Source organism: Taudactylus pleione, unplaced genomic scaffold (assembly GCF_031769625.1).
Source record: "Taudactylus pleione unplaced genomic scaffold, aTauple2 ptg000065l, whole genome shotgun sequence".
Lineage (NCBI taxonomy): Eukaryota > Metazoa > Chordata > Amphibia > Anura > Myobatrachidae > Taudactylus > Taudactylus pleione.
This window is the reverse complement of record NW_028284467.1, coordinates 16794845-16822064: the sequence shown is the minus strand read 5'-3', so window position 1 is coordinate 16822064 and position 27220 is coordinate 16794845. Positions and strand designations below refer to the sequence as shown.

The 27220-nt window shown below is 43.4% G+C and overlaps 1 protein-coding gene and 1 long non-coding RNA gene across 8 annotated transcripts in view; one reads left to right on the top strand and one right to left on the bottom strand.

Annotated features, from left to right (window-relative positions):
- The window catches only part of ENDOU (endonuclease, poly(U) specific), a 75591-nt gene extending 59084 nt beyond the window's left edge, over positions 1-16507 (top strand). For 2 of the 3 annotated variants that reach the window (XM_088466007.1, XM_088466005.1), the window contains 5 exons: positions 5453-5652; positions 7214-7327; positions 10249-10355; positions 14230-14372; positions 15328-16507. In XM_088466007.1, coding sequence (XP_088322133.1) covers positions 5453-5652; positions 7214-7327; positions 10249-10355; positions 14230-14372; positions 15328-15439 — 676 coding nt within the window. In that variant the 3' untranslated portion in view covers positions 15440-16507. The remainder of the gene's footprint in view (positions 1-5452; positions 5653-7213; positions 7328-10248; positions 10356-14229; positions 14373-15327) is intronic. The other variant, XM_088466006.1, reaches the window with a different exon arrangement.
- The window catches only part of LOC148534722 (uncharacterized), a 78783-nt gene that overhangs the window by 45441 nt on the left and 6122 nt on the right, over positions 1-27220 (bottom strand). For 3 of the 5 annotated variants that reach the window (XR_015877180.1, XR_015877183.1, XR_015877186.1), the window contains exons 3-4: positions 26445-26483; positions 19098-19269 (exon numbers count right to left, since the gene is read on the bottom strand). This is a non-coding gene — a long non-coding RNA (uncharacterized LOC148534722). Of the gene's footprint in view, positions 1-10216; positions 10305-16773; positions 19270-26444; positions 26484-27220 lie in introns of those variants that run through there. The other 2 variants (XR_015877185.1, XR_015877177.1) reach the window with 2 other exon arrangements.

Sequence of the window (27220 nt, the reverse complement as noted above, 5' to 3'; positions counted from 1 at the left end):
CAGTGCAGAGACTGAGCACTTGATTCAGACCCGCTCGCTAGGATGCGTTCACTCGTAGCTGGCAGTGCGCGTGCAGGAACCAGTGCTAGAGACCGGGAAGCGATTGCTCATTGCGCATAGACTGCCCAGCAGAGTGAGTGACAGGTGAAGCCGTGAGTGGGTGGTGACAGGGGCTGGCTGCTATGAATGGGGGAGTGGACATGCGAACGCGGTAGTGCCTGAGCGTCTCAATGCCTTTCAGAGGCGTGCATAATTAACAGGCAGCGTCATTATACACATTTCACCTGGTTGTATTTCATACTGAAGTGATCGCAGTGCTTGAGGTAGAGTATAGTCAACCTCAAGTGCTGCATTCGCTTTCGATGGTACCCGATGTACCGATGGTTGTATACACTTCCTGGAGATGACGTGCGCAAGTGGCCGTCTTAAGCCAGGCTGGTGGGCATCTACATACACAGAGCGATCGCACGACATAGTGGGCGTGCTTATCCCTTGCCGTGTGATCGCCTGCCATGCATACGCTGGGCGCGAGCGAACGCATCTAGTGATTGGGTCTGAATGAGCTCCTGAATGCCGCCGCCAAACTGCTGCGTCCCTTGTCAGCACAGTTCCATACCTCCCAACATGACCCTCTCCAGGAAGGACACAATGCTCTGGTCCTGGGCTTCCCTGGTAATTTATGATTGGTGGCGGCTCCAGAGGTGGGGCTGCAGAACAGTCCAAAATTCAAATAGGGGAGTCACACCAACTGCCAGTGAGTCCCAGCCAGTGATGTTTGGCAGTGTGTGAAATGACAGTTGGTGTGACTCCCCTATTTGAATTTTGAAGTGCGCTGCAGCCCTGCCTCTTACCAGGGAAGTCCAGGACCAGAGCATTGTGTCCCTCCTGGAGAGGGTCATGTTGGGAGGAATGCAGTTCTACTCCAATCAGCCATGCTGATCCGGAAAAAAAAAAGTCAGCGTGCAGCCTCGGTCCCCAGTATCTGTTCCCTCCATCTCTGCGGCCCGCAGATCAATTACTCAGGATGGCTGGATACCGGCTCAAATGTGTTCATAACGGGGCCGGCCCCCGGGGAATATGCCACCCCCCCAGTCCAGTCCGCCCCTGTGCAGTGCCGCTTGCTCTTAGGCGTGATACAAGGGAGAAGCACCGCACGTGAAGTCCCCGGGACTGGGCTCCTCTCATTGTCTTTGTTACACCATACGCTCATCACACGTACCACTCTGCCAGATGCAGTGCGTCTGCACCATGGTCCCTGCCCAGCACAAGGCAATCTGTCATTGATTAGACAGATGCCAATGTCGGACTACAGCCGCAGCCAGACTACAGCCGCGAGCTCCGAGCACCTGTTTGGTGCTCGGAGGTCGCATTCCAAAGGAGCCACCCTCCTTACACCCCTGCAGGCAGCCCACAAGACTATTATAATACGCCTATGAGACGCCATTTTGTTTGCGTTCACTTCAAGTCTCCTCCCAGTCACCACCCAGGAACACCCATCACTTTGCAGCTCCATTTTTAAAACAGTCTGTCCCAATTGCAACAGAATCTTTGAGCGTATACTCTGTAGGACGCATGCGCCGTAGGGGTTTCAGGACTTTATGCATATGCGCAGTTACAAATAATTGCTCAGTTATGTGAACGTCAGCATTGCGTATGAATTGCGTGGAGCTCTTGAATCTAGCATGTAATCGGTACTTACCAGTGGCGGCTCCGGAGGTGGGGCTGCAGCGCAGTACAAAATTCAAATAGGGGAGGCACACCAACTGCCAGTGAGTCCCAGGCGGAGATGTATGGCAGCGTATAGGATGGCAGTTGGTGTGGATCCCCAATTTGAAGTTTGGACTGGGCTACAGCCCCTCCTCTGGAGCCGCCACTGGTACTTACTAAACATTTACAGACATGAAGGGATACACTAGGTAACAAAAATCAACTCTAGTAATCCCTTCACAGAACACCAACACGTTAATCATGGGAGCTATACCTCAGAATCTAACCTGATCATCATTTGTCAGACTCAAACATGAGTATGAATCAGGAAATAAACCAATGGTAGCTACTGTATGTGAAGAGTGAGTATAAGGTCTTGCAGTTAGTGTGGAAGCGATGCTGTAAAGTGATGAGGAACAAGGGTTGAGGATTTGGTAAGAATGATAAATTATGAGGAACTCCAAAGTCAGAATTGTGGTTGATACATAATACTGTCAGCATTTTGTAACATGAAATAGCACACATCAGTTCTCTTTTTAAATGAAAAAAAAGTATAACTCCACCAGATGGCAGTCAGTGGTTTATATTTTTAATGCCGTGTACACACTTAACAATGTGTACCCAGCCGATGTGTCGTGCGGCGGATGTGTCGTTCGTACACACTTGTCGATGCCGGGAGCGATGCATTCGGCAGCATGGCCCTCGCTGACGATATCTCCCGTCAGAACTGCATGCAGGTCCAACGGGTGTTGCCGCTGACGATGTGAGGGAGCGCGCATTGTCAGCGACATAGCCGGTACACACTGGCCGATGTGGACTATATGTCGTCCGATCCGGCGAATCGAACGACATGTCGTCTAGTGTGTAGTACCTGGCTTAAAATGCATTTTCAATACACTGTATCACAGTAGTTAAACAGCTTTTTCTACTCATATAGGGACCTATTTATCAAACAAGTCTGCCCTGAATATATAACGGAAACTGCTGTTTCCACATGATTAAGGGCCGAACTAAGTGATCATCCCTGTAGTTTCTATGGGGACGTTTATTAACAAGATCTCCATTCAGTACTATGACAGAACCCGGGAGTGACCTGTTATTACACCTAGCACTGTACTGAGGGCCTGATTCAGAGCCAGAGACTCTGCACTTGCTCTGAATAAGGGCGTTCTTTTTTTTTTGTTGCGGCCTCCTGGCCGCTTGCTAAGCTGTGGGTGGCCACCCACAGCTTTTGCAGGCGGCCAGGTGATGGTCGCGATGGTCGCGACCATCGGGGCCTGTGACGAGACCTTGTGGTAGGGTCTCGTCCGTCGCAAGCCCCAGAGAGCTTCCTGCTCTAACAGTGATGTCAGTGGTCCCTACCACAAATGGCAGGCGTTCCTTCGGGAACGCCTACGCTTGTGTAGCCACCCCCCGCCCCGCCTACAAAACGGGGCGAGCTGTTGATCCGAGGTTTGCACATGTACGCGGCGCGCGTGCGCAGTACCCCACCATCAACACGCTTGCGAGCGCTATGCTCTCGCGAATGGGTCTGAATCAGGCCCTGAGTGTGCAATGTTGTCCATGGACCCTTGGACTACTATATGGACAGAAGAGGAGCTAATCAGGGGTGTATCTATAATGGGTGCAGGGCACACCGGCCCCTGTGTCCCACGTCAGTGCTATCAGCTTTGTAAAAATCACCTGGAAAATGGCCGCCGTGTTTTGCGCATGCGCAGAAGGGAAATCACTCAAGTCAGAAAATGGCTGCCGCGCCATTTTCCCAGTGACCTGCATATGTGCAGTAGACTCTGGGCACAGACTAGTGCCCAGAGTCTACTGCTGCGGTGGGACTTCGGAGAGGTAAGTATTAGGAAGTGTGGGTGCAGGGTGTGTGGTGTGGGCCCCCCAGATCCAGGGTACATGTGTGCCCTGCACACCCTGCACCCTTTATTGATGCGCCCTGCCTGGAGCCAATCCAAGAGTTTGGCGAGTATGAATTTTTCGGTGTGCAAGTACTGTCTTTATTTTAATATTTTGTTTATAGGTGGATTACAGGTGCAAGAGGGTCCTTAATGTCCGGACATGCTGGCACTTGTTGTTCTGGCATGCCGGGGCAAGCTTATTGGTACCTCTAATCCACCTGTAAAGAACAATATTAGGATCTATTTTTTACACATTAACCCTACACCCAACACCAGGGCCGACTCTTGGGATGTTCGACCAGTGCGCCACCCAATAGAGGGCACACCCCTACCAACATCCCAATTTCAGCAGGACAGCACTATCCCGCTGTTCCAACCGTGGGACGAAGATGTGCGGTGGTGCCGGAACACGGAATAGCTGAATGGATGCTGCACGCATGCGTGCGACATCCATTCAGTACCAGGAGAGAGCTGGGGGAAGCCCAGCTAGTGACGAAGTGGTGGGCTCGCCCCCAGCCTGACGTTGTGACGTTATGTCACATAGGGGGCATGGCCTATGGTAATTAGTCCGCACCCCAATTTCAGTTGTGCATGGTTTTGCCACGTGTGGCTAGAGAGCGCTTGACATCCTTCCGGCACAGGACGCGGCTACCCCTGGAGCCGGCCCTGCCCACCACCTTCAGGGTTGCAGGAAATAGCCCATGACTATTTTTACGGGGTTCCAACTTCCTGAGGAAATCTAACCCTAGGCTAACCAATTTGGGGCTGTTTAATGTGATGGCAGGGGGACCCACACTGTATGTCCCTCTGTTATGGCATTAGCCCCCAGGCTGGTTCAGCCTGGTGCTGGTTATTGGAGAATAAGGTGAACCCCACACAGTTTTTTCCCCCTATTTTCCAGTACTAGCCCAGGCTGTGAAGTCTGGGGCTGGTTACTGATATTTTTTGGAGGGTGGGGGAGGACCCCGCCCATTTTAATTTAATATAACCCTTTCTTTTCTTGTAAACCTAATGAAGCCAGCACAGATCATACTGATCTGTGTAGTGCTTCTCCCACACTACTGTAGCCTGCTACAAACATCTATTGGTTGGTGGATTAGCCAGCGTTTTTCCGTCAAGTTTTGGTCGGTTTTAAAATCTGCGGATCCATTTCTTCACTGTGTAAAAATCAATTGTTGGTCCTATGTTCCAAAGTGCTCTAAAGTCGCGTTTTAGGTGGTTTTCCATCAGTTTTGACTTTAGTAAATGGTCGATTTGCAAAATTGAAAGAAAAACGACCAAAAACACCAAACCGACCTTTAGTAAATTTACCCTAAAGTGACACTTTTCTAGTACAGTTTACAGAATGAAAGTTACTATTTATTACACAACTTTTTTTTTTTTCCCAATTGTCTTTGGAAGAGGTTTCATAAATGAAAAATTAAATTAAATGGTAATGGTAAGAGAAGTGGGAGCTTGCGCTCATGTCTCTGTTTGGTTAAAATCAGTTCATCAGGGCCTGGAACATTTTGTATGCTCTGTTGTGTGGACTATTTTAATGTGAATGATCTACTGTACTTGATTTTTTTAGGGAGGTGTTAATAAGGGCAGGAGAGCTCCATCTTTTCCTAATTGGGGTATAGACACAGCTATGTGACTTCTGATCATAGTAGTATTTTTCTTCAAATATTATACATGTGACTTCTTATAATTAGATGACAACCTGCAAGATTAAATAAAAGAAAACCTCAAATTAATATCCTGCAAATAGCTGCTAATTTCTCTTCTGCGGTAATATAAACATGCCAATAATAATAGCTATTGGATGCATCGTACTCTAAAGGAGCTTTTCTGTTCCACAGATTGTATCAGTATGTGAATGAAGAGATATTTAAACGCCCAACCTTTGCAGTGTTCATCTCTTTGCTGGACAATTACGATAGAAAGACGGGAACAGATGAAACACACTCAGCAGAGGAAATGCAGGAGCAGAAGCATTTCTTGCAGGAAATCATGAAAACAAAAGTTATGAAGGAACTTTATACATTTTTCCATCAAAAGGGTAAATCAATGTCGTTTTTCTGTTACACTTTTTGCACTTATAAGCAATGTATTATTTCCCAGATTCAGTAAATACCTGATTTTTTTTATTCATGTTGTAATATAGTAGCAGAAAAATATTCTTCTTTATTGAACCCAACCAATTGTTCTACAGCAAATAAATACTTAGATTTCCTTATGACCCACACTGTCTTAAATGTCCCAATTTTATTGAGACTACGCAGATATAAGAGGTGCGTCCTAACAGGACTGGGAGGAGGTGTGTCCCGCTCACTGCGACAATGCAATGTAATCTTAGGGGAGCGAAATAGTGTTTTAGGCTCATATAGTATAAATCCCAACTGGAAATGTTCAGCAATCTCACACTTTAATCTACAGTAGTTCCTTGTTTAAAGCTCATACTATGAATACAAATATGTTCTACTTTATATAACATATATATTTTTTTGTATATTACACCAACAGTTGTGAATATTCAACATAAATCTAACTGCATTATATGTGGTTGTTTAATAATTGACAATGACAGTGCTTTATATGGCTATTCTAGCAAAGGGGGTTTAAGGGAGGAAGGGGCCTGTGTGCTGGCCCCCTCCTCTCCATTGTGCCAGAGTCTACTGCGTATGTGCATGTCTCCGGTAACATGGTCATGGAGACACTTCTACTCCACATATGCAAATCCCCCAGAAAATGGCCACTGCTACAATTGCAGCACCGATGCGGGACTCTGGAGAGGTAAATATTAAACATGGGTGCAGGGTGTGCGGTGTAGGCCTGTGTGCCCTGCACACCCTACACCCTTTATAGATAGGCCAATATGTTCTAGTTATTTACCAGAAAAGGTACATGTCTGCAGTAATAAGATATTTCATTTCCATTGGCTATTGATCTAACATTTTTTTTCTAAAAACTATCCTTGTATTCAAAGTTTTTGTAATAAAGTAGCAAAATTAGGGATACAGAAGACAAAAGGGAAGGGAAAGTGTGGGGGAAGAAAGGACAATCAAGTATTTAAACAATAATGACATGTATATAATTTAGTAGAATAGTAATTATAATTGCAAACCATCAAACTAAGTACACAAGTGGTACAAGTAAATAGGGGCACCGAGAGGGGGGGGCGAGTACTGATTATCTGGGCTTGTTGGAGAGACCTGGCGGGGGCCTGGGTCAGCTATGCAGTGCTGCTGAGGGGGATAAATGTCCCCTTTTGTAGCGTGCAGCGCCATGAATAATATTTTTTTGGTTTTATTTTTTGAATGGGTGTGGTCACACCTCCAGATTTTGGCCATGCCCCTTTCCCCAAGTATCCGGGTCCCATTCAGCTCTCGACAGCCCAGCATGTGAACTACTATGCCACGAAACTGGACTTTCTGGAAAATTGCAGAGACGGGGGAGAATCCCAGTCATAAACCCAGAGAAAAAGGAGGGGGGCAACTGGTCTAACAATGACATTTTAACAATGAATATAAATATAACTGTCTAGGAAACTGGGTGCCATGTCCCTTTACTGTTAAGTGTGTTTAGCTTACAACTGAGAAAAATTATTATGTTCCCCATAGATCGGTACAAAACCGAAAAGGAGTTTGCTGATGACCTGCAGAAGATGTGGTTTGGACTTTACTCTCGTTCTACTGGAGAACAGGATTCTAGCGGGTTTGAGCATGTGTTTGTGGGTATGTGTGGTTATTTGGGTGGCCTGTCTGTCTCTCTTTTATCATTCATACAAGTTAAATGTAAAAAAAGCAATACATTTTAAATAGGCACATGATATGATTAGGGAAAATAGATGTGCATTCATACAGTCTAGTGTAGAGTTGATGTGAGGAAGACAAAATGGGGCAGATTCTGAATTGGGAGTAAAGCAAAAAGAGCAGAATACTTTGCACCTTGGCAAAACCATGTTGCAATGCAGGTTGGGGCAGATGTAAAATGTGCAGAAAGATATAAGGGCCCCATACATGGTGCGATATACACCTTGCGATACGTCGGTCAATCCCCATACACGGAGTGATCTGGTGGCCGACCGCCCGATATTCCGGAACCCCCTCCACCACCCGCATAGCGCTGCATGGGATCGTTTGTCGATCCTCCAGATCAATTGAGCATGCAGAAAGATCTGGAGGAGCGACGGATGACCCCAAGGGAGCACGCAGCGGGTGATATCATTCCCACACATGGAACGATATAGCGGCGATATCGTTCAAAACCGTCGGATCGCCCGCTATATCGCTCCGTGTGTAGGGACCTTTAGATTTGGGAGGGGTAAATCCAAACTGACATCTTATTTACAGTGTAAAAATAAAGCTGTCCAGCAGAGGCATCACGGGTGTGGTGACACCCAGTGCACACTCCGCTCTTCCATGCGCTGTGGCAGATCTAAATTTTTGGGGCCCTGAAGCTTGAACTGTTATGGGGGCACCTTTGCAACCAGCAACAATAGTAAGGGGGGGTTGGACTGCACACCCTAATGTTAAACATGATAGGAGAGGCTGCCATGCTGAGACTTGTAGTACAATGCAGGGGACATAGAATGCAGAATGACAAAATAATACTGATAAACTCTACAATTAACATGGAGTGTAAGTGAGGTTCTTAGTACATGTTTGGCCAAATATGTTTGTCCATCCAGCTTGTCAAGGTGAACCCCATAAGATGGGTCCCTAATACTAACACATTACAGCAACAATAGGGCAACATCCAACAATGTCCAAAGGGTCTTGCGTGCCCTTTCAAGGACCTTTAGCCTCAACTGGTACAGATGTATAAACCCCCCAGAGAGTGAGAGACTGTAGATAGATAAATGTAAAAAAAAACCAGAGTGAGAGACTGTAGATAGATTGATAGATAGATAGATGTAGAACCCCCCAGAGAGTGAGAGACTGTAGATAGATAGATAAAGAAACCCCTTCAGGGAGTGAAAGACTGTAGATAGATATATAGATAGACAGATAGACGTAGAAACCCCCCAGAGAGTGAGAAATTGTTGATAGATGTTGAAACTCCCCAGATAGTGAGTGACTGTAGATAGATAGTTGTAGAAACCCCCCAGAGAGTGAGAGATTATAGATAGATAGATGTAGAAACCCCCCCGAGAGTGAGACACTGTAGATAGATAGATAGATGTAGAAACCCCCAGATAGAGATTTTATAGATAGATAGATAGATAGATGTAGAAACACCATAGAGAGTAAGTCAGGTCTCTCTCCCACGCTACGTGCTCCCGCCTCTGAGCTGCATGCCATTCCTCAGTCAGCTCAGCTTTTAGTTTGTGGTCAGCACTGCAGGGCCGACTTCTGGCAGATGGGACAGCACAAATGGAGATGGGAGCATCTAGTGGCGTCTGGCAGTACTGCGCTAAGTAGTGACCCTGACAGCAGATCTCTATTCTGTGCCCGGCTGGCTCATACGAGCCATCCTCTGGTCTGAGCTGTAGATAGAGTGCCTGTCGGCCAGTACTGATCAGGGGGGGTTTCAGGGTACTCAGAACCCCCCCTACATGCACTACCGTAGGGCATATTTTAAGGTTAATATTAAGTACTTCAACCCGTTGGCTTATGATTTTATCACCAAAGTAATTTTATCACCAAAGTAACCTTATTTTAATAACACACTTAAAAATTCCATTGATTTTGTTAAAAATTTAATTTATTAAAACAAAAGTTTCCTTCAGGTCCCCTCCGGGGTTAGGGGCGCTGAAGCTTAAGCTTCATTAGTTTCACAGTAGATCTGCCTCAAATGGGGGTTGGCCTACCATTAAGGGGTGTTGCTCGGCTGCCCATGGAGGCTATTTGTTCCTGCACTGTCGGCTTTTAATTGTGACAGTGCCGAGTGCTGCAAGAGAATGTGACACTGCAGCACCCGGCTCCTGTCACTGAGGAGCCGGCATTTTGGTGTCACCCCCACTGAGGGTGACACCTGTTGCTGCCCGCACCCCCATAGCGACGCCATTGCTGTACAGAATTTGTCGGCTACATGCAGAGGCAGCCAGTATTCACCCTGTATTTCAACAATATTAAATGTATTTGCACATTTTACTTACTTGGTGTTCACTTATTGTTGACTATTTTTGGCATTCTAGAATTATGGCACACTAAAGGCGGGTATCCACTACCCGACAGTGAAAAGACTGAACGATAACGATATCGTTATCATTCAGTCGTTCATTACACTGCAGGGTGCCCACACTGAACGATATGTCGTTCAGTGCAGGCACTATCAATCATCTGCAAACATGCTGAACCTGACAATATCGTCAGGCTGACCAGCATGTTTGCACAATTATAGATGTCTAAAAGACCAAATTTTCAAACGATTTTTAAACGATGTTCAAACGATTATCAAACGATTATCGAACAATCGAACGATAATCTATTCAATTGTTTATATAACCAAAGCAATCAAGATGTTAACTAAACTCTATAGGGGTGATTCAATTTGGTGCGCCCCCTATAGTTGCTAAGAAAATGCAATGTGGTTCCAGCCTCAGCAATATTTCTGCGTATGTTATTTTTTTATGTCACTGACTTGTTACCTTTGTATGAAAGTTTTACAATGAAATACTGTACATCCGTCTTTGTTTTTGATTTGTTCTTAGGTGAAGTAAAAAAAGGTAAAGTATCTGGGTTCCACAGCTGGATCCGGTTCTATCTCCTGGAAAAGAAAGGCCTGATGAATTATCACAGCCATAACTTCGACGGGCCGGTATGTTCATTTCACTGTAGTTAAATGGTAGCAGCCTGGGGTCCTCCACCATCAGGCATATTTCATTCTGTAATTGCCCTCCTGCCACTTTACTGCATTTATCTTTCTTGCTTCTCTCTGATTTTGACCTTTACAGTCATGCGGGTGTTGTTTATTGTTGTTGTCTTTGGATGCAACAAAAATCCTCATGTTATAAAAGGGGAAGTTCACTTTATTACCTGTCAGCTTTTCCTCATTCCTACATTTGTATTTGGTGAGAATTAGTAATTGGCAGCACCAGCCAGTTACCGGCCTCTCTGCCATCACTGGCTTGATGCTTGTTTCTAGCTAGCAATTCAATGCGTCTGTGCTTATAGTAAGGGGGTAGAGAGTTTTAGAAATAGAGATGTTGCCCATAGCAACCAATCAGATTCTACTTAACATTTAACTAGCACCTTCTAGAAGATAATAGCTAGAATCTGATTGGTTGCTATGGGCAACATCTCCATTTCTAAAAACTCACTTTAGTAAATTTACCCCTAAGTCTCAAGATCAGAATGTCGACAATAACAGAATGACAACTTAATAGAATGTCGACAATAGAATGTCAACAGCCCATTTTTTTTTAACGATTTTAGGGTTAGAGTTAGGATTAGACTTAGAATATCAAAGTAGACATTGTGAATGTCGACATATGACACATCAACCTCCTGTTCATTCTGATTGTTGAAATGTTGGGGTCTATGTACTTAGCCTTGGAGAGAGATACTTTACTGGCTATGGGGACTCTTCATGTAGAACATGAAGTGGCTACTTAAAGATATCACTACATATTGCATCACATCGATAGCCATTCATGTACACTTACCTGTCCGTCGTCTTCCTGCGCTGTCCGGTCCCTCTGCGATCCCTGGACGCAGTGGGAATACAGACATATTGGGTTCCCGATATGTCTGTATTCTCACTGCACATGTGCCAGCGTCCGAGAGCAGCAGGTCAGGTCAGATGTACTGCAAAGGACGCTGGGAAAAGAGGGCGGGCCCAGTGCCGGGTAGACAGCAGGGAAGTATGCAACTTCCCTGCTCTGTTCGGCTTGCGGTACAGATTACACCATCATCAGATTGCGAATCTGTACGCAGGAGAGGAACGGGGAAATGAGCTTTCCATTCCTCTATGAATTGCACTCATCATACAAAAGTATGGTGATGCGATGAAGGCATGGAGCGGGGGTGCTGCTGGAGAAGTAATGCACTTCTCCACGGTAACTTGCTCCATGAAGCAGAGAAGAGCCCTGATTTCAACTAAACAGGGCTCTTCTCTGCTTCATGAATAGACCCTATGTTTGAAAAATAACAGTTAGGTTCTGATTGGTTGGTATTTTATCTCCATCCACTTTATCTTTCTCCAAAGCTTAGTACATAAACCCCTTTGCATTTGCACCTCAATACCAAGCAGATAAAGATATATATTCAAAGTTAACAAATAAAGATTTAAAGTATGCATGTAGCTTACATAAGCATTTTTCACTATGAAGTACCAAGGTACAGATACTGTATTAACCCCAGGATTTGTGCACATCTCTTATTCCAGGAGTAAAATAGAATGATAGAAGCCATCCTGCTGTCTATTGTGTAAATTAATACTAACTTTTTACCTGAATACAAGAAGAAATCAGCAGAAATTAGATCTCTATATATATATATATATATATATACTATATATATTACACAATTTGGGGGTGATTCAGCCTCAACTCTATTGCTATCGCAGCTGCTAACATGGTGGCAGTTGCAATAGCCCTAATATGGTAATGCAGCAGGAGGCATCACGCCTCCTGCTGCATTACTGAGCTGAGCTGCGGCCATGGACACAGCATCAGATCATCTGCGGGATTCTCTGACTGACCATGGGGTCACTCTAGCTGACCGATGCAGATGACAAAAGAGACCAGGAAATCTCTTTCAGCCAACGGAGATCCTGGCCTCTTCCCGCCCCCCAAATGGCGGTGACCAACCTCCATTTGAAGAAACGGAGGCCGTCGCTAACCCCTCTCCGCCTAGAAACGGCAGCAGACTGTCAATCACTGACAGTCTGCTGCATGTGGGATCGCACAGCACTGACCATCGGAGATGTGCGCTAACCATCGGGTCAGCGTGCATCTCTAAATCAGCCACTATGTTAGGCATAGTTTATATTGTGGATGATGGTGAGTGATGCACTAGTTCAGTCTGTGTACAGGCAAATGGTATTCTGATATATACCATTGTCAAACATGAGTTGTTTAAGTTAATTCTGAAATATCACATTTTTATATCCATACTATTGTCCTGGGACCCCATAAATATGAAGTTACAGGAGTCTATCCACAGTACTCCAGGGGCATCAGCCATCTTACAGATGACAAAATTCTGAGTTAAATGTTTTCTAAAATGGTTACTGCCCTCGGAAGTCTAGAACAAATACTGTATGTTTCCTTCTACTGCTCCCACTACTACTCTATTATTAACCAATATATCCTTCCTTCCATAAGCAGTATACATACTCCATACTCACAGCACATACATACTGTATTTACCAGTAAGTAAGATATAGGTGCAGATTAAATGTAACAATCAGAATTACATACATGCATGTCTGATTTGCAGATGGGGTTTGCGATTTCTATCACTGCACTGGATCCATAGCCGAGAATGTGCAATAATGGGGGGGACAATGGAGTTTACAGTGTAGGGGTGTACACGCCCACATGGCTCTGGCCACACCCACACAGAAGTAGTCACACCTCCTCTCCATCTCAGTATAGGCCCTTGAACATTTTCAGCTCCAGACCTATGTGGTCCTTAATCCGGCCCTGCTGAGGGCTAGCTATACTGGATTTCTTGCCATCACACGGGCGCATACAACACAGCATTCGGGCAAATATCCGTATTTACTTGCACGCAATGTGGATACTATCACAGCAGACTTTTGTGCAACTCTGAGTCAACTTTTTTAAAACATTTGAATAAAAATAAATACAAATCTCCCCAATGTCATTCCAAACATCATGCTCCTTGAAGCAAGGTGAGTACGCCCCTAAGTATTACTTCGAACAAACAGGTTAAACAAAAACTGGTTAAAAAATGTGCACCATTAATCAAATGACGGCATACAAACAAGACTTGTACATATATGCAATCTGAATGGCTGTTTACACTGACATACAAGACATACATGCCAATTTATTTTTAGGAGAAGCGTGTTCCCTTTGCAGCAGGCTAAACAACCTAATTATGAAAGCCCTTAATGCATTCTATTATTCCTAAAGCCCTGGTGACTTGCCAACCTTCTTCTGGATCTGTCATTTCAATACAATGTCCTGTCCTGTCCTCAGGTCACAGAGAGTTAAGTTAACTACAGCTTTTTCTCCCATTCACAATAACTATTACGTATCCCTGCACTGCAAGCTCTGCCTGTGTCCTAGCGATCGGACCCAGAGCAAACAGGACAATTAGATTTTCTCCTAAATGGTTGGGATGCAATGTGATTATGGCCATCCAGCATCCCGTCATGCTGACACTTCAGAGGTGGTTGTTTGGGAGGACAAATTGGGTTAAATTCACTATGCCCATTGTCATGATAAAACATCCCAGGCCACCTGCAGGGGACTGGGCAGAGGTCATAAACCAAGACCCACTCCCCACCATCCTTCCATTTGCTACGTACTTATCCACTTTGATCCAAGAATAATCAGGTTATTTGATTGATTGATGGCATGCTTTTATAATGCAAAGTGTTGAAATAGGTTCTGCACACAGTGCATATTGCAGTGTACTCCTGTTTAGCAAAATGGTTGTTTAATAATTACATATAAATAAAACATTCTATTTTCCCAACTTTTGTCCTGTCTTAACAGTGGACAAATTACCCTGATGTGTTGGGGAAGCAGTTTAATTGGGATGGTTTTAATAAAGAAGTTGGAACCCAGTTCATTGGCTCAAGTCCTGAGTTTGACTTTGCAATCTACACCCTGTGCTTTATTAGTCGCCCTGGCAAAAAGTAAGTTTCCTCAGTTCTGTCTAAAGCATCTCTAAACCAAACGTGCCCACATTTGGACAATCCCCATTCTCTGTACAGTGCGTGGCCATGTGATGCTATGGTTGTGTCCCTTCTACCATTACTTGATCACATTATTGGTTTATAGCGAATATCACAGGAACATACGTGAATCCAAACGTTTTCTGCATTCATGATACAGCTCCCTTCCTATTATGCCAAGCATTTGGGATGGTATTACTGAGCTACGTACAGAGGCTCTGAATCAGGGTCGTCCTTCTTAATTTTTAGAGCGGCCTCCTGGCCGCTCGTATAGCTGTGGGTGGCCACCCACAGCTATAGCGAGCTGCCAGGAAGATGGTCGCAATGTTCAAGACCATAGCGACCATTGGGCTTGCGACGAGACCCTTTTGGTAGGGTCTCGTTGCCGCAAGCCCTGGAGTGCTTTCGGCTCTATCAGAGCCGAGAGCACTCCCACTGACATCACTTGTGATGTCAGTGGGGCCGGCCCCAGACGGTAGGCGTTCTCATGGGAATGCCTCCGTCTGGGCAGCCACGCCCCTGGCACATCCACCAAAGGGGGCGTGCTGTCACTCACCATCGACAGCACGCCCCATTTGGTATGAGACCCGGAGCGATGGCTTACCCGTCGGCATCCGGGTCTCGCGCATGCGCACGATGGAGCCGACTCGCGAGCGGCTCTGAATCAGGCCCAGAGTTCCCTCCTCCACTGATGGTTTACTGTAGATGGGCTATATCCAGGAGGGAAGACCTCCATCAAAGCGTTACAATAGCCTGGACAGAGGAGGATTTCCTGTAGTTTCATAAAGTTGTGGTTTATAAGTAGAGTTGTGGTTTATAAGTAGAGTGTGCTTTTGCTCCAGATTTCAACCGGACATAGACTTAAACACAATTAAAGTATAGATTAGTTAGCTCATTACTTTTCTCTTATCTGCAGGTGCCAATTGACTCTGGGAGGACATAACATCGCTATACAAACTTATGAATGGACCAAGACCAGCTATGATAAGGGCAAGAAATTCATTGCTACAGCGTATCCTACGGTTTAATTTATGAAGGAGGATCTTACAAATCTCCATTCAGAATTAAAAATCACATTCTACCCTTTACACTCTATTAGGGATCAGATATCCTCAATTCTTTATGACACAAGAAACATTGGTTATGGGAGGGATGTATCAATCATCACATTTTGGATGCCACTGACCACATGCATACCGGTGTTAATAGTGGTGGTATGCATGTACAAATGAGATTAAAATCGCAAAGGACAACCCTTCCAAATAGAGTCCTTCTGAGCATGTGTGAGCTGCGGGGGACCCTAGGAAGGATCCTATTGGATCCCTCATAGGGAATATTGGGAAAGGATGCCCATAGACTTCTATTAGACAATGCCTTCTAGAGATGGCATTGCCTATCAGGTGCAAGCTCTGGAAAGTTTTGCTTTCTGGAGCTTTGTACACAAGGGAAATGCAGTCAAACCTCTGAAAACGGTAATTTTCAGAGTTTTGACCGCATTTTAGCATTAGTACATCCGTCCTACATGTTTAATCTATTCAAAGGTATTATCCATATTATTACTCCAAGGTATTATCCATATTATATTACTCCATAGGATCAGATGTCTATTCTAATAATTTACTGGAGTTCATCTATATGGGGCATCATGCTTTGCAGGCACCTTATCATCATTGTAGATCTTAAGGGGAATCAGCATTGAATTCCTGGTGTGCTGTATAAGTAGTAAGCAGAAGAAAGGGTAGCTTTTAAACATTTCATTGAACTTTTGTAGTGATATGAATGCATAGGGCGGCTTCTCCACATTACCCCTTGCCCCATAGCACACTTGCTTACTTTTGTAATTTCCTATCCGTGAGAAGCCTCTAGGTTAAAAGCAGAAGAAATATTCAAATAGTGTTTCAACTAGGAAAACAAGCTGTGACAGAAATAACACATAATAAAATTAAGGATAGGAAAGGCGGATAAACAAATACATTTGGCAGAGGCAGAAAACTCGATGCTCAGGGAAGGGACTCTCGTGACTGATTGGCTGGTCATCTTTACCAATCCTATACAAGAATATATGCTGGAAATATTGTTTGCGGTCTGAATGAATTTGTTCCACTGAGATTTTAATAAAATCTTATCATATTATAAAACATTTTTTTCTTGTTGTTCTATTAATTCAATTCTAAAATAAAGCAAAAGCAGTTCAGTCCCGCACTATATTGTAGGGCAGTTGATATCTGTGATGTGTCTTATTTATTGGGAATAACTTTTTTGCTTTCTTAAATCAAACCCACTGAATCATATATTTTTCTCAGGTATAAATGATAAAGGTCTTAGCATGACAAAAGAAACTTAAATGTATTTTATTGTTGGAATATATAAAAAAGTCAAAAAAATGTAGAACATAAATGCTATTTATTAGCATTATAACCATTTATACTGTTATGCCATTATGATAATCTTAAAATACACTGAGCTATTTCTGCAGATTATAGTGATATAAAGCATGTATATTTTATATAAGGTCTGGTTCTGATATAGGGTACAGCACAGTAACAAGGATACTGTTAGGAGTATTTTGAGTCGTCATATATTTTAATAATTGCAGGAGTGGATTGGGAGTGTAAAGTGGCCCTAGAAAAAGCTCTGAAAGTGGCCCTATATGGTAGATGAGGACAATATGTCAGTAGGCTTGATCAAATCAATACAACTTGGTACCGCCAAGCACCCAAATATAGGAGTAACCATCTATTGCGTAGTTAGACAGTATTAAAGCATCCACCAACCGCTGGTATTGTGGTATACTTACTTAAATTATCCTGATGTAGTGTGGCACACCCCCTCGTAGTAACTCTCCAATGCTCCAGTGTGGCATCTGTGACCACAGAGGTTTCTGAATACATGGGGGCTTAGTACAAAGTACCAGGTGGAGGGGACACATATAGACAATAAGTGCAGTCAAATAAATGTTGGCCTCCAGACCATCTTAGGATGAAATTACTGTAGTATAGCAACTTTAGTAAGTGTTGCCTCTCCAGCATAATAAGTGTACTGTAAGTACAGCTTCTCCAACTTCCGCCAGCACATTATGTTCAATGGATCGGATATTCCACCTGTACATTTCTTGCAATATAAATAGTTGTTGCTAGGCATAACAGTTCTACAGCATGTTGGTCCATTGAATAGATGATATAGCATACAGGGGACTCAAGATCCAAAGTTCTTCGCACCTCATCTCAACCCATATATTCAAGACCCCTAATGTGATGCACATTCCAGCACACAGGGACCCTCTCTCCATTCATCACACTACAGGTAAATATACTTTCTTGTTCCAGATATACTAATGTCCCAATATCCAAGGACCTTCCATCTGACAAGTTGGTGACTCTCTACAAGATAACTCTTTCACTGTTGGGCTCTCACATAGATTTGGTTCCACAGACCTCTCCTGTAACCACACTGCCTGGATACAGCGACCCCCCACTTTCTTTTCCCCCTCATTATGGGAATGGTTCTCAGGGGACCATACATACAGAGATCCTCTGTACATTACAGAAGAACCCCAACCCCTTCCATATTATAGCCTACCCCAGACATTACTGCAATACCTCACTAACTCAGATATACCAACTCCACATGACAGCTACAACAATATCATCCTCCACATTATAGCCATAGCATTCAACCCCCACACACTACAGCAATACTACCATCCTACCTAAACACTACAGCAATATACTAACACCTTTTCTAACACTAAGCAAAACTATCATCCCCACCCTATAGAAATCTCTCCACCCTATACAATAGTAATACCACCCAGTGCTGGAGCAGATCTCTGTGCCGCCTAGCAAGCTTAGCCCCCCTAACACATAATGGCATGATGTCATGCCAAGGGGATGGGGCCAATGACACCAGGAAGCTGCCGGGATCATCTTTAGGACACTCAGGACGGCACTGCAGCAACGGTACAGGCTGCTGTTGCCTGCACCCTGTTAACTAAATGCCAGAGCCATGGGGACAGCAACGTGCCCTGGGAGACGGCACCACTCGCCCACCCGTAGTTACTACATTGATATCACCAATCCCAAACTATAGCAATAATACCACTACCATCTGTGTACTATAGCAATAATACCAACACCACCAACACCTTGCTACAGCAATAATAGCACCCATCACTATTCCCACACTGGAATAATAATACCAAAATTATGTTGCCCGCACTGTAGCAATAGCACCACCAATATAATTCCAGCACTACACCAATAATACCACCACCACTCTCAAACTACACTACACTACTACCATTCCACAATTAAACTTCCACAGTCTGACTGGACATGCTGCTGACCTTCTGATTATCTACAATACATATATGCAGACGAGCAGGACATAAAGAAATCAAAAAAATACTGGAGCTGGGACTGGTTGACTTTTTGCTTTACAGACATTTGCTCTCAACACAGGGACAGGACATTGTAATAGAATGTAAAACAATTGATCTATACAACTTGTGCAATCACCCCCAACAGCAGCCAGTGAAAACTAGGAGACCTGGCCACTCTCCAAAGAAAGTGCATATACGCATAAATAATTGTACCACAATGGCGCTAGTGTGAACTGCATATAAATGTTCTCAAATATGTCCAAAAAGCCCAATCACCACATTAAAAAGGTCAGATGACTTCTTACACTTTCATATAGGGGTTATCTTCTTTTCCTCTTTTTTCAGGTGTGTACTCAACACTGTGTGGTTTCCTTCTTGTTTATCAGAATGTTTCATATCCAGAATATTTTGCAACCATTCCAAAGAGTTATATTGTACTTGAAAGCAAAGCAGAAACAATCGCCACAATAGTGTGATCTGCAAGATAAATTGAAACAATGTATTCATACATTACACTCACATAATGGTGATTCTCCTCCCATGGTCAACTTGCTAGGACCATACCCTTCACCTGGCCCGGATGGTAATGGATAATGTGGATCAGGTGCCGGCAGCCAATCCCACATCATCAGGTAAGTGAGAATCAGTATGGGGGCTGCAGTGCTGATGGATTTACCAGGCTCCGGAATGTGAAGCATTTTGGAGCAAGGCCCTGATAGGACTATTTTACGCTATTGCACTGCTTCCAGCTTTTCACCAGGACGGGCTTTTATCAAAACCTGTCTTCTGGCAAGAGAAACACAAAAAATATTTATCACATCTGCATTAAATATGCGAATTGTGATAAATATGCCTCTCAATAATGAAAACATATTACAGTAACAGGTCGTTGTGTTAAGTGGACAATAATTGTTTATGGGAGAGAAAAGAAATATTCAAATGATGATTGTTGCCTTCATATGTTAACCTGTAAATCAGTATTTGTTAACACTATTGGCAAATGCCTACAAGTTGGTATGTGCATAGTGGATGTGAGCAAGGAGGTTAGGCCAAACGATTCCAAACCAAAGTGGGTTTTTATTGAAGATAACAGAATACAGGTGATAGAAGATAAACAGTAGTCAATATTATAAGGTATCAATCCCCTTTGGGCCGTACAACACTGTGATGCTCTAATAACACATTGACAGGCTTGGACACATGCAGACACTTTTATAGACCCAAGTAAACAAGTCTTGCAACTGCAGTATAATTAGCCTGACTTTTAACTCTGGTGCATAACATTCACTCAGACATGTGATCTTTATTCATTGATGAGTCATGCACACAGTTAAGAGACATCATGTATCGATTAACCATTTAACTACATATCAACACATCCCCTTGCTTAGAGATGTATTTTGTTATAAGTTCTAAATATCTTAAACTTTCTTGAAACTTCCTATAATAAAATTAAATAAGAGCATCATGCAATAATAACAACAAACATAATTTTTCATCACATTTCAGTCCTCATGTTTCATGAAATGCACTCATGCTTGTGATGAAAGTCTTTTAGTGAGTATATCAGCAATATTTTGCTCACTCATGATATAGGCATTGATTCAGCTTCAGACTGAATAGCTAAGCTGCTCGCAAGCAGCTTAGCTATTCCGTCTGTGCAGATATGCTAATGTAGCAGGAGGCATCACGCCTCCTGCTGCATTATGTATACGAGCTGTGTTGTACAAATCAGCATCGGATACTCTGCGGATCATCGACCGACTAAGGTGACCCTGGGGTCACGCAGCCAACCGTCGCAGCCGTGAAGAAGAGGCCAGGAATCTCCATCAGCTGACTGAGATCCTGGTCTCTTCCCTCCCCCCCAACGGTGGCGACACACCTCTGTTTTGGGGAACAGATGCTGTCGCCTCCCCCTCCTCATCCCCAAATGGCAGCAGACTGTCAATCGCTGACAGTCTGCTGCCAGTTTATGTGCGGACACGCAGACTTGCACATAAACGGGTCTGCGTGCCCGCACAGATTCCTGTCCTTACGCGATGCAGTGCGAGCGCTTAATTTACATATCCGGCCCCTTTTTGCCAGTGAGCGATCGCAGGTCTGAATGAGCTCCACAGGTTACTGCATCTTGCAAAAGGGGAGAACACTTCACCATAGTCAATTCTGGACCTTTGAGTTAATCCCTTTGCAACAAGGCGAGCCTTGTAATGGGAAATTGATCAGTCTGTATTTAACTTTCTATAGAAAATCCATTTGTTTTTAATTATTTTCCGGTGAGTTGGTCTGTTCACAGGAGTCCAAGTCCCATTTTCATTTAAAGATGCCATTTCTTTATCTACTGCAGACTTCCATTCAGACCACTCATTACTCAATTTTGCTTCCTCTAACCTCTGCAACTCTGAGAATGCGATATTGTCAAATTCCACACTATACCTCTTTGGAGATTCCCCTTTGTTATGTCTTGTTGAAACCCTTATTTGTTGTTGGCTTTCAAGGTTTAAATTCTCTTGGTTGGGAACTATTGGTATTCACAGGTAGTTCAAGCATTACACTTTTCTCAGGCACTTCACAGTTTGACTCATGAAATATAACATCACAGGATTTAACAATTCTTTTTGTTAGCAATGTACTAAAGTCTATGGGGTCTATTCAGTATGTTAATTATCACAGGTCTGGGCAGACCCCAATAATTAAAATTCCTACTCGCTGCGGGCGCCGGAGATATTCATCATTGCTCCGGCGTGGAGACAGCTGATCCGAAAATCAGCTGTCTCCTCGAACGCTTTCGCTGCTCCTTTCAGAGCACTGAAACTTAGCACTGCTGAGTCTGACTCGGCAGTGCTAGTGCACCTGTGTGAACTAGAGTTCACGCAGGTGCAGAAAGCCCCGGCGTTCTGCGGAAGGAGCCGGACAAAAGGATCCCTCTTTGCAACCCAGGACTCCTTCCCATAGGGAAGGAGAGGGTTGCAGGAGCAAACGCCATCTGAAGATGGTGAATGCTACCACAGCCAAGCTCTGAATATATTGTATTTTTGGAGCTTGATGAATTTAGGTCCCCATACGGGTACAGCGGGCCACATCGGCAAAGAAAGGTAAACTTTACCTTTTTGATGAATGGCATTTCATCTGCTTTTGTAGAAATTAGGTGATAGTGAATAGAACCCTATATCCCTTGCTCTCAAGACAATAGACAATATCAAAGAAAAATACAGTCTTGTGATTTGTAGTCCAATTTGTGTTTTCTTTGTTTTAGAATATGTACATAAGTTTTGCAACCGAATACTCTTAAGTGACTTATGTCAGTTTTCTTGCCAGTCAATGCTTCAATCGATGTGTTCCCTAGATGAACCGCTGTTTGAACTGCTTCAGCCCAAAATGTATTTTCAAGGCCATCATCGTTCAGCATTGCATGGGTTCTTTCCACTATAGTATGAATTGCATGCTCACTTGCACTGTTTTGTTCTGGTGTATACAACATTAACCATGATGCATTTTTTCTCATGAAGTCAGTTTGTTTTTGAACTCTCCACCATAGGGCCATATTCAATTAGAGGCGAAAAGCCGTAATCGGCTAAAAAGTTTAGCCTATTGCCACTTTTCACTTGGTCGGAACTTATCTCCAAATTCAATTCCAGCCTATGAATAGCAGGTGAAAAGAAGTGTGAAATCTTTATTTTTGGGTGCAAAGCTGGGGAAACGACCCAGAACCCTTGGGACAGTCCCCCAAAGGACAACTCTTGCAAACCCCCCCCCCCCAAAGAACACCCAAAAAAAGTACTTTCATTTTTGGGGTGAAAATGTAAAAAGTGGGGGGACAAGCATAGACTTCTTGGGGGTCTGCAAGGATGGGTCCGGTGTTTTTGGGATTGCAGGTGCATTTAGCAGTTGCGTTTTGGAAATTTTTTAAAAGTTTACTTTAGAAAGATGAAAATATACTAGCACCCATTTTCAAGTACCCCAAATTTGACTGGACTACTTATTTTCACAAAAAAAAACTGCATTATGCCATTCTTCACCACTTTTGCATAGACGCTAAAGACAATCAATTTACACTACTTAAGTACCCCAAACACTTTTATTAGGGGTATTAGTACACATGTACATTGATTCCCTATGTCAGTGCATCTATTTTTGGGCTACAGACTAATTTCCCCACTTCTGACAGTACTCTTCGCCTGTTCCGCATTTGCCGGTTTCCATTTTCGCGTGGTTTGGATATAAATAGGACAAAAAGCGTGCATGAAAAGTTTTCGCCTCTAAAACAGGTGAAGGAGGCAAAAAAATCGGACAGACAAAACCTTTCCGACTTTTCGCCTCTAATTGAATACAGGCCATAGTTGAATCTTTAGTTTGTAACAATTTGATTTTCTACTAAATTCTTGTAGTCTGCTATTTTGTGTATCACTTCACTTTTTGCTCTGGGTCATTCTTGTAAAATCGTCTATTAGTGTAATGAAATACTTGTATCCACTAAACAATTCATGTTCCATAGGACCACATACAGTACAGTACATCAGTTTGCACCAAATAGTGGGGCCTCTACTCTAGTTGCTGATTTCGGGAAAGGGCTTACCCTTGATGCAACTGTCACAGTCCGGATGATCAGGATTGCTTATAGTAATTCCTGTCACCATCCCTTCTTGAAGTTTTATATGTTCTTATGTCCTAAATGTCCCAATCGCCACAGCTCCATAGTTTGACTAGTCATCAGCAGCCATCGCATAACAATTTTCAGTATCTAAGACATAGAGTTGCCGGCATTGAGTAGCAGTAGCTATTACTGTCGCTTTCTTCTTGTGCACAGTACGCTTTCCTTCTGCGAAGTTGATTTTTTTTCCTGAAGGATACTGATGGCGATTAAGTTAGTTCCAAGGTCTGTTACAAATAAAACTTCTTCAATATCTGTGACTACAGTTTTGCCTTTGATTTTTAGGTTCACTGTAATTGTCACGACTTTAGATGATGTGAGGACTTGACCTCAATTCCTCTGACTATAATGGGTTCACATTCACTCAAATAGTTCAATAATTTTTCATTGCAACTAAAATGACTAATGGCCCCCGAGTCCATATACCAGCAGTCCCTCCTATGACTGTAGGCTATGTTCAAAGCTGACTCACTTTATTCATAACACTTTTTCTGCACACCACTTTGGTCTTTTAGTCTGCAATTTGAAGCTTTGTGCCCTACTTTGTAGCAAATAAAGTGTTTGTATTTTCTTTTTGTTTTTTTTTTACATTAGGTGTCCTAAGTATATAAGGCAGATGTTCCAGCAATATTTCCCACAGGTATCTGCTTCTGGAATTGTAGCAGCTTTGCACTTACAATATCAGTAGTTATTGTAGTGGTATTTGACTCCAATGCCACTACCAGAAAATTTTATTCTGAGGTCAGGTTCTGCAACATAGCCATAGCAATCTCTTCTGTCTAACTGTACTACAACAGATGCCAACACATAACATCACATATACTCTGGCCAATTGTATCACCACCCTGGTTTACAAAACTGTCTGAGACAAACAATTATCCACCGATGTCTGTTGCACACTCTACTACACATGACATTACAGCGCTACTCTGCTAACCCACCCTGCTAACAGGCTATGGGTTCAGTGCAGAGACTCCCATATTATATCATATTAATTGTATAATCTGTTTATAAATCTAAGACTGGGTTAAGCTGCAACACGTGTGGACTAACCTCCACCAGCACCATTCTACTGTGCAACACACTTAACATCCCACACACTCTGGTCAAATGTATTGTCTTCCTGCTGGATAAATAAATTTAACACCCAGGGTTCTTCACACGCACATTCTGCTGCTTTCTGCAGAATAGGTTCTGCTAATAGGTTATGGACCCCAGTGTTCTACCCTGTGCAATACTCTGCTAATACTGTTAGGTAATGGTAGGATCCAAATTATACTACTCTAATAATCAGGATAACTTTAGTCCTTACATAGGGCCTGATTCAGAGATTGATGCATTTTGCATGTGTAGCCATATTGACAATAGGCTAGACGATTAGCAAAGGCACAAGTTAGATATGTATATGTATATATGTAGCTCCTCATGTACATTGAGAGTGCTGTCTGGCACCTTAGTGTGTATGTACCTTTGCCATGAGATATAGAGAAGTGAATATATATATTTATATATATGTGTAAAAGTTATTTAATACACTGTACATGTGTAGATGTAAAGATTGTGAGGGGATGGGTGAAGCCACAGCGGAGGTAGTGTATGATTTTTACTGGTACAAGGCTGCATGGTATAGGGGACACTAGGATGGAAGTTGCTAGATGCAGCGCAAGCTATTAGAAAGGGAGAGCTCGCGCTGTGAGCGGGAAGGAGAGGGGTCGCGCGGCGCTAGATAGGATATATAGGGCAGCGCTAGCGCTGGGCGGCAGTCTGCTGTTCCCCCCCCAGAGACCGCATCGCGACTGACCTGCTCGGGCGTAGCGCTCTGGTCTGCGATAGCGGTGCCAGCGGGGGGCGTCCATGTGACAGCTGGAGCTGTCTGCAGCGCTAGGAGGAAGTACACTGGTGTGTGCACTCCGGAGGACGGGGGAGGGTCTGGAGGACCTCCCGCTGCTACCAGGGGCTCGGCTGAAGCACAGACAGCGGAAGCCATCACAGGAGAGCTCCGGGAGGCCTGTTATGAAAGATTGGACGGCGGCCAATAGCGGCTGGGGGGCGTGGCCTATTGAGCAGTAGAGGAAGGCAGCAGCAGAGCAGAGGGTGAGCGCTGTGTGGAGATTACGGAATAAGTGCTGAGAAATCTCAACAGCACCTAGTGACAGTGAGTACTGTATTACAGGCACCAACACATACTACTTTGCCTAGAGTAAAGCCTTGTGAGGAGAAGTAAATTAACCCAGGATATTGGCATCTTCAGGATACACAACTATATTATCTTCAGTTTAATAGAGATCATTTTAATATACTAGTAGTAAGGAAAGCCAAATTCCTTTAATTCAGGGATTACTTGAGCCTACATATTTCCTATTGAGAGTGAATACAGGCACAAGGAGCAGCCTGTTACTAGTATCTTAATGGTGAACTATAAAATCATACTAGGAAGAAGCCAGAATAAAACCATAGCAGGTTGAGTCGTTTCCATTGAGGGCTCTGATTAACTATAGACATTCCTGAAGATATCCTACGCTACAGAAAGGGAATATTATTCAAGAGTGCAATTAGAAGATAAATGTTTTCTGTTTAATTCCCCGGCAGCTTAAGTAATTTAAAGAAACAGTAACCGCACATAGCCCCACACTGTGGCTTTGCACTAATCCTACAGGAGAGTGTTATTGAAGTAAAGCGAGGTATTATCTATTTTGTGCTCCTGCATAAGTTATTGCAGGGGAAAGGACTTAAATCCCGTATATATTCTACATCCCCATGGTGGGAGCACAAAGAGACTATTGATAATTCTTCATCTACGGTTATAAAGGACATATAAGGAGGGACAATACTGCATGCAATTAACTGTACTCTTTGATGGTAAAGGGCTCCAACTCTTTAGCACTTGTATGTATATTGTATCTCTGTATGTGAAATGTATTACTAGTGTACTGTATATGTTATTTGCCATATTATCTTATAAAAGTATAAGATGTTGTCACATCCAGGGTTGAGCATTATTTACCTGAACAGATATCTGGGGAAACTCCTGGACAGTGACCTCCTGTAAAAGAAGAACGGATATAAGTGGTAATTTTAAGTAAAAGTATTGCTATATATATATATTTGCAGATTGAATTACTGTACACATACACTGAAATATTGCATATTGTATACCGTGTTGCACCTCACCATTAGTTAGCAGGTTTTCCCAGACAACCTAATAAAGTTTGGGTGGAGGCACATATACTACATGTAATAGCGTAACCCAATATCCCTTCCTAACATTCATAGGGTTACATTTGGAGGCGTACTGTTGAGATTCGAGGGCTACCCAGTAAGCAGTTAAAGAAAAGCAAAATGGAATGTTTTAGTGGGGAGGAACTATACCTATGGTGTCAGAGTAAAGGGGTAGACCCAAAAAGGTGCTTTGCAGTGGGAGGAAATTTTTCAGAATTCACAGATGAGCACGTAATTAAGCAAGTTAGAACATTGTGTGGGATTATACAACCACAAATAGTGGATAAATGGAGAGGAGAATTAGGGCTGGTATGCGCCATGCTTATAGAAACAGAAAGGGAGTTAGACCCTAACCTGGTCCCTGTAATGATGATCGCAGATTATAATTCAGGGAGGAGATGGAGCATAATCTGGCCAAGTACAAGAGAATTGGAGAATACTGATATACCGACACAAAAAGTCAGCTCTACTAAAGAAAGTAATGAGGGAGAGAGTAGAGGAGACACAGATAATGGTGGAGAAAAATGTGGGAGTCAGTTTGAGAACATAATGGAACGGGTA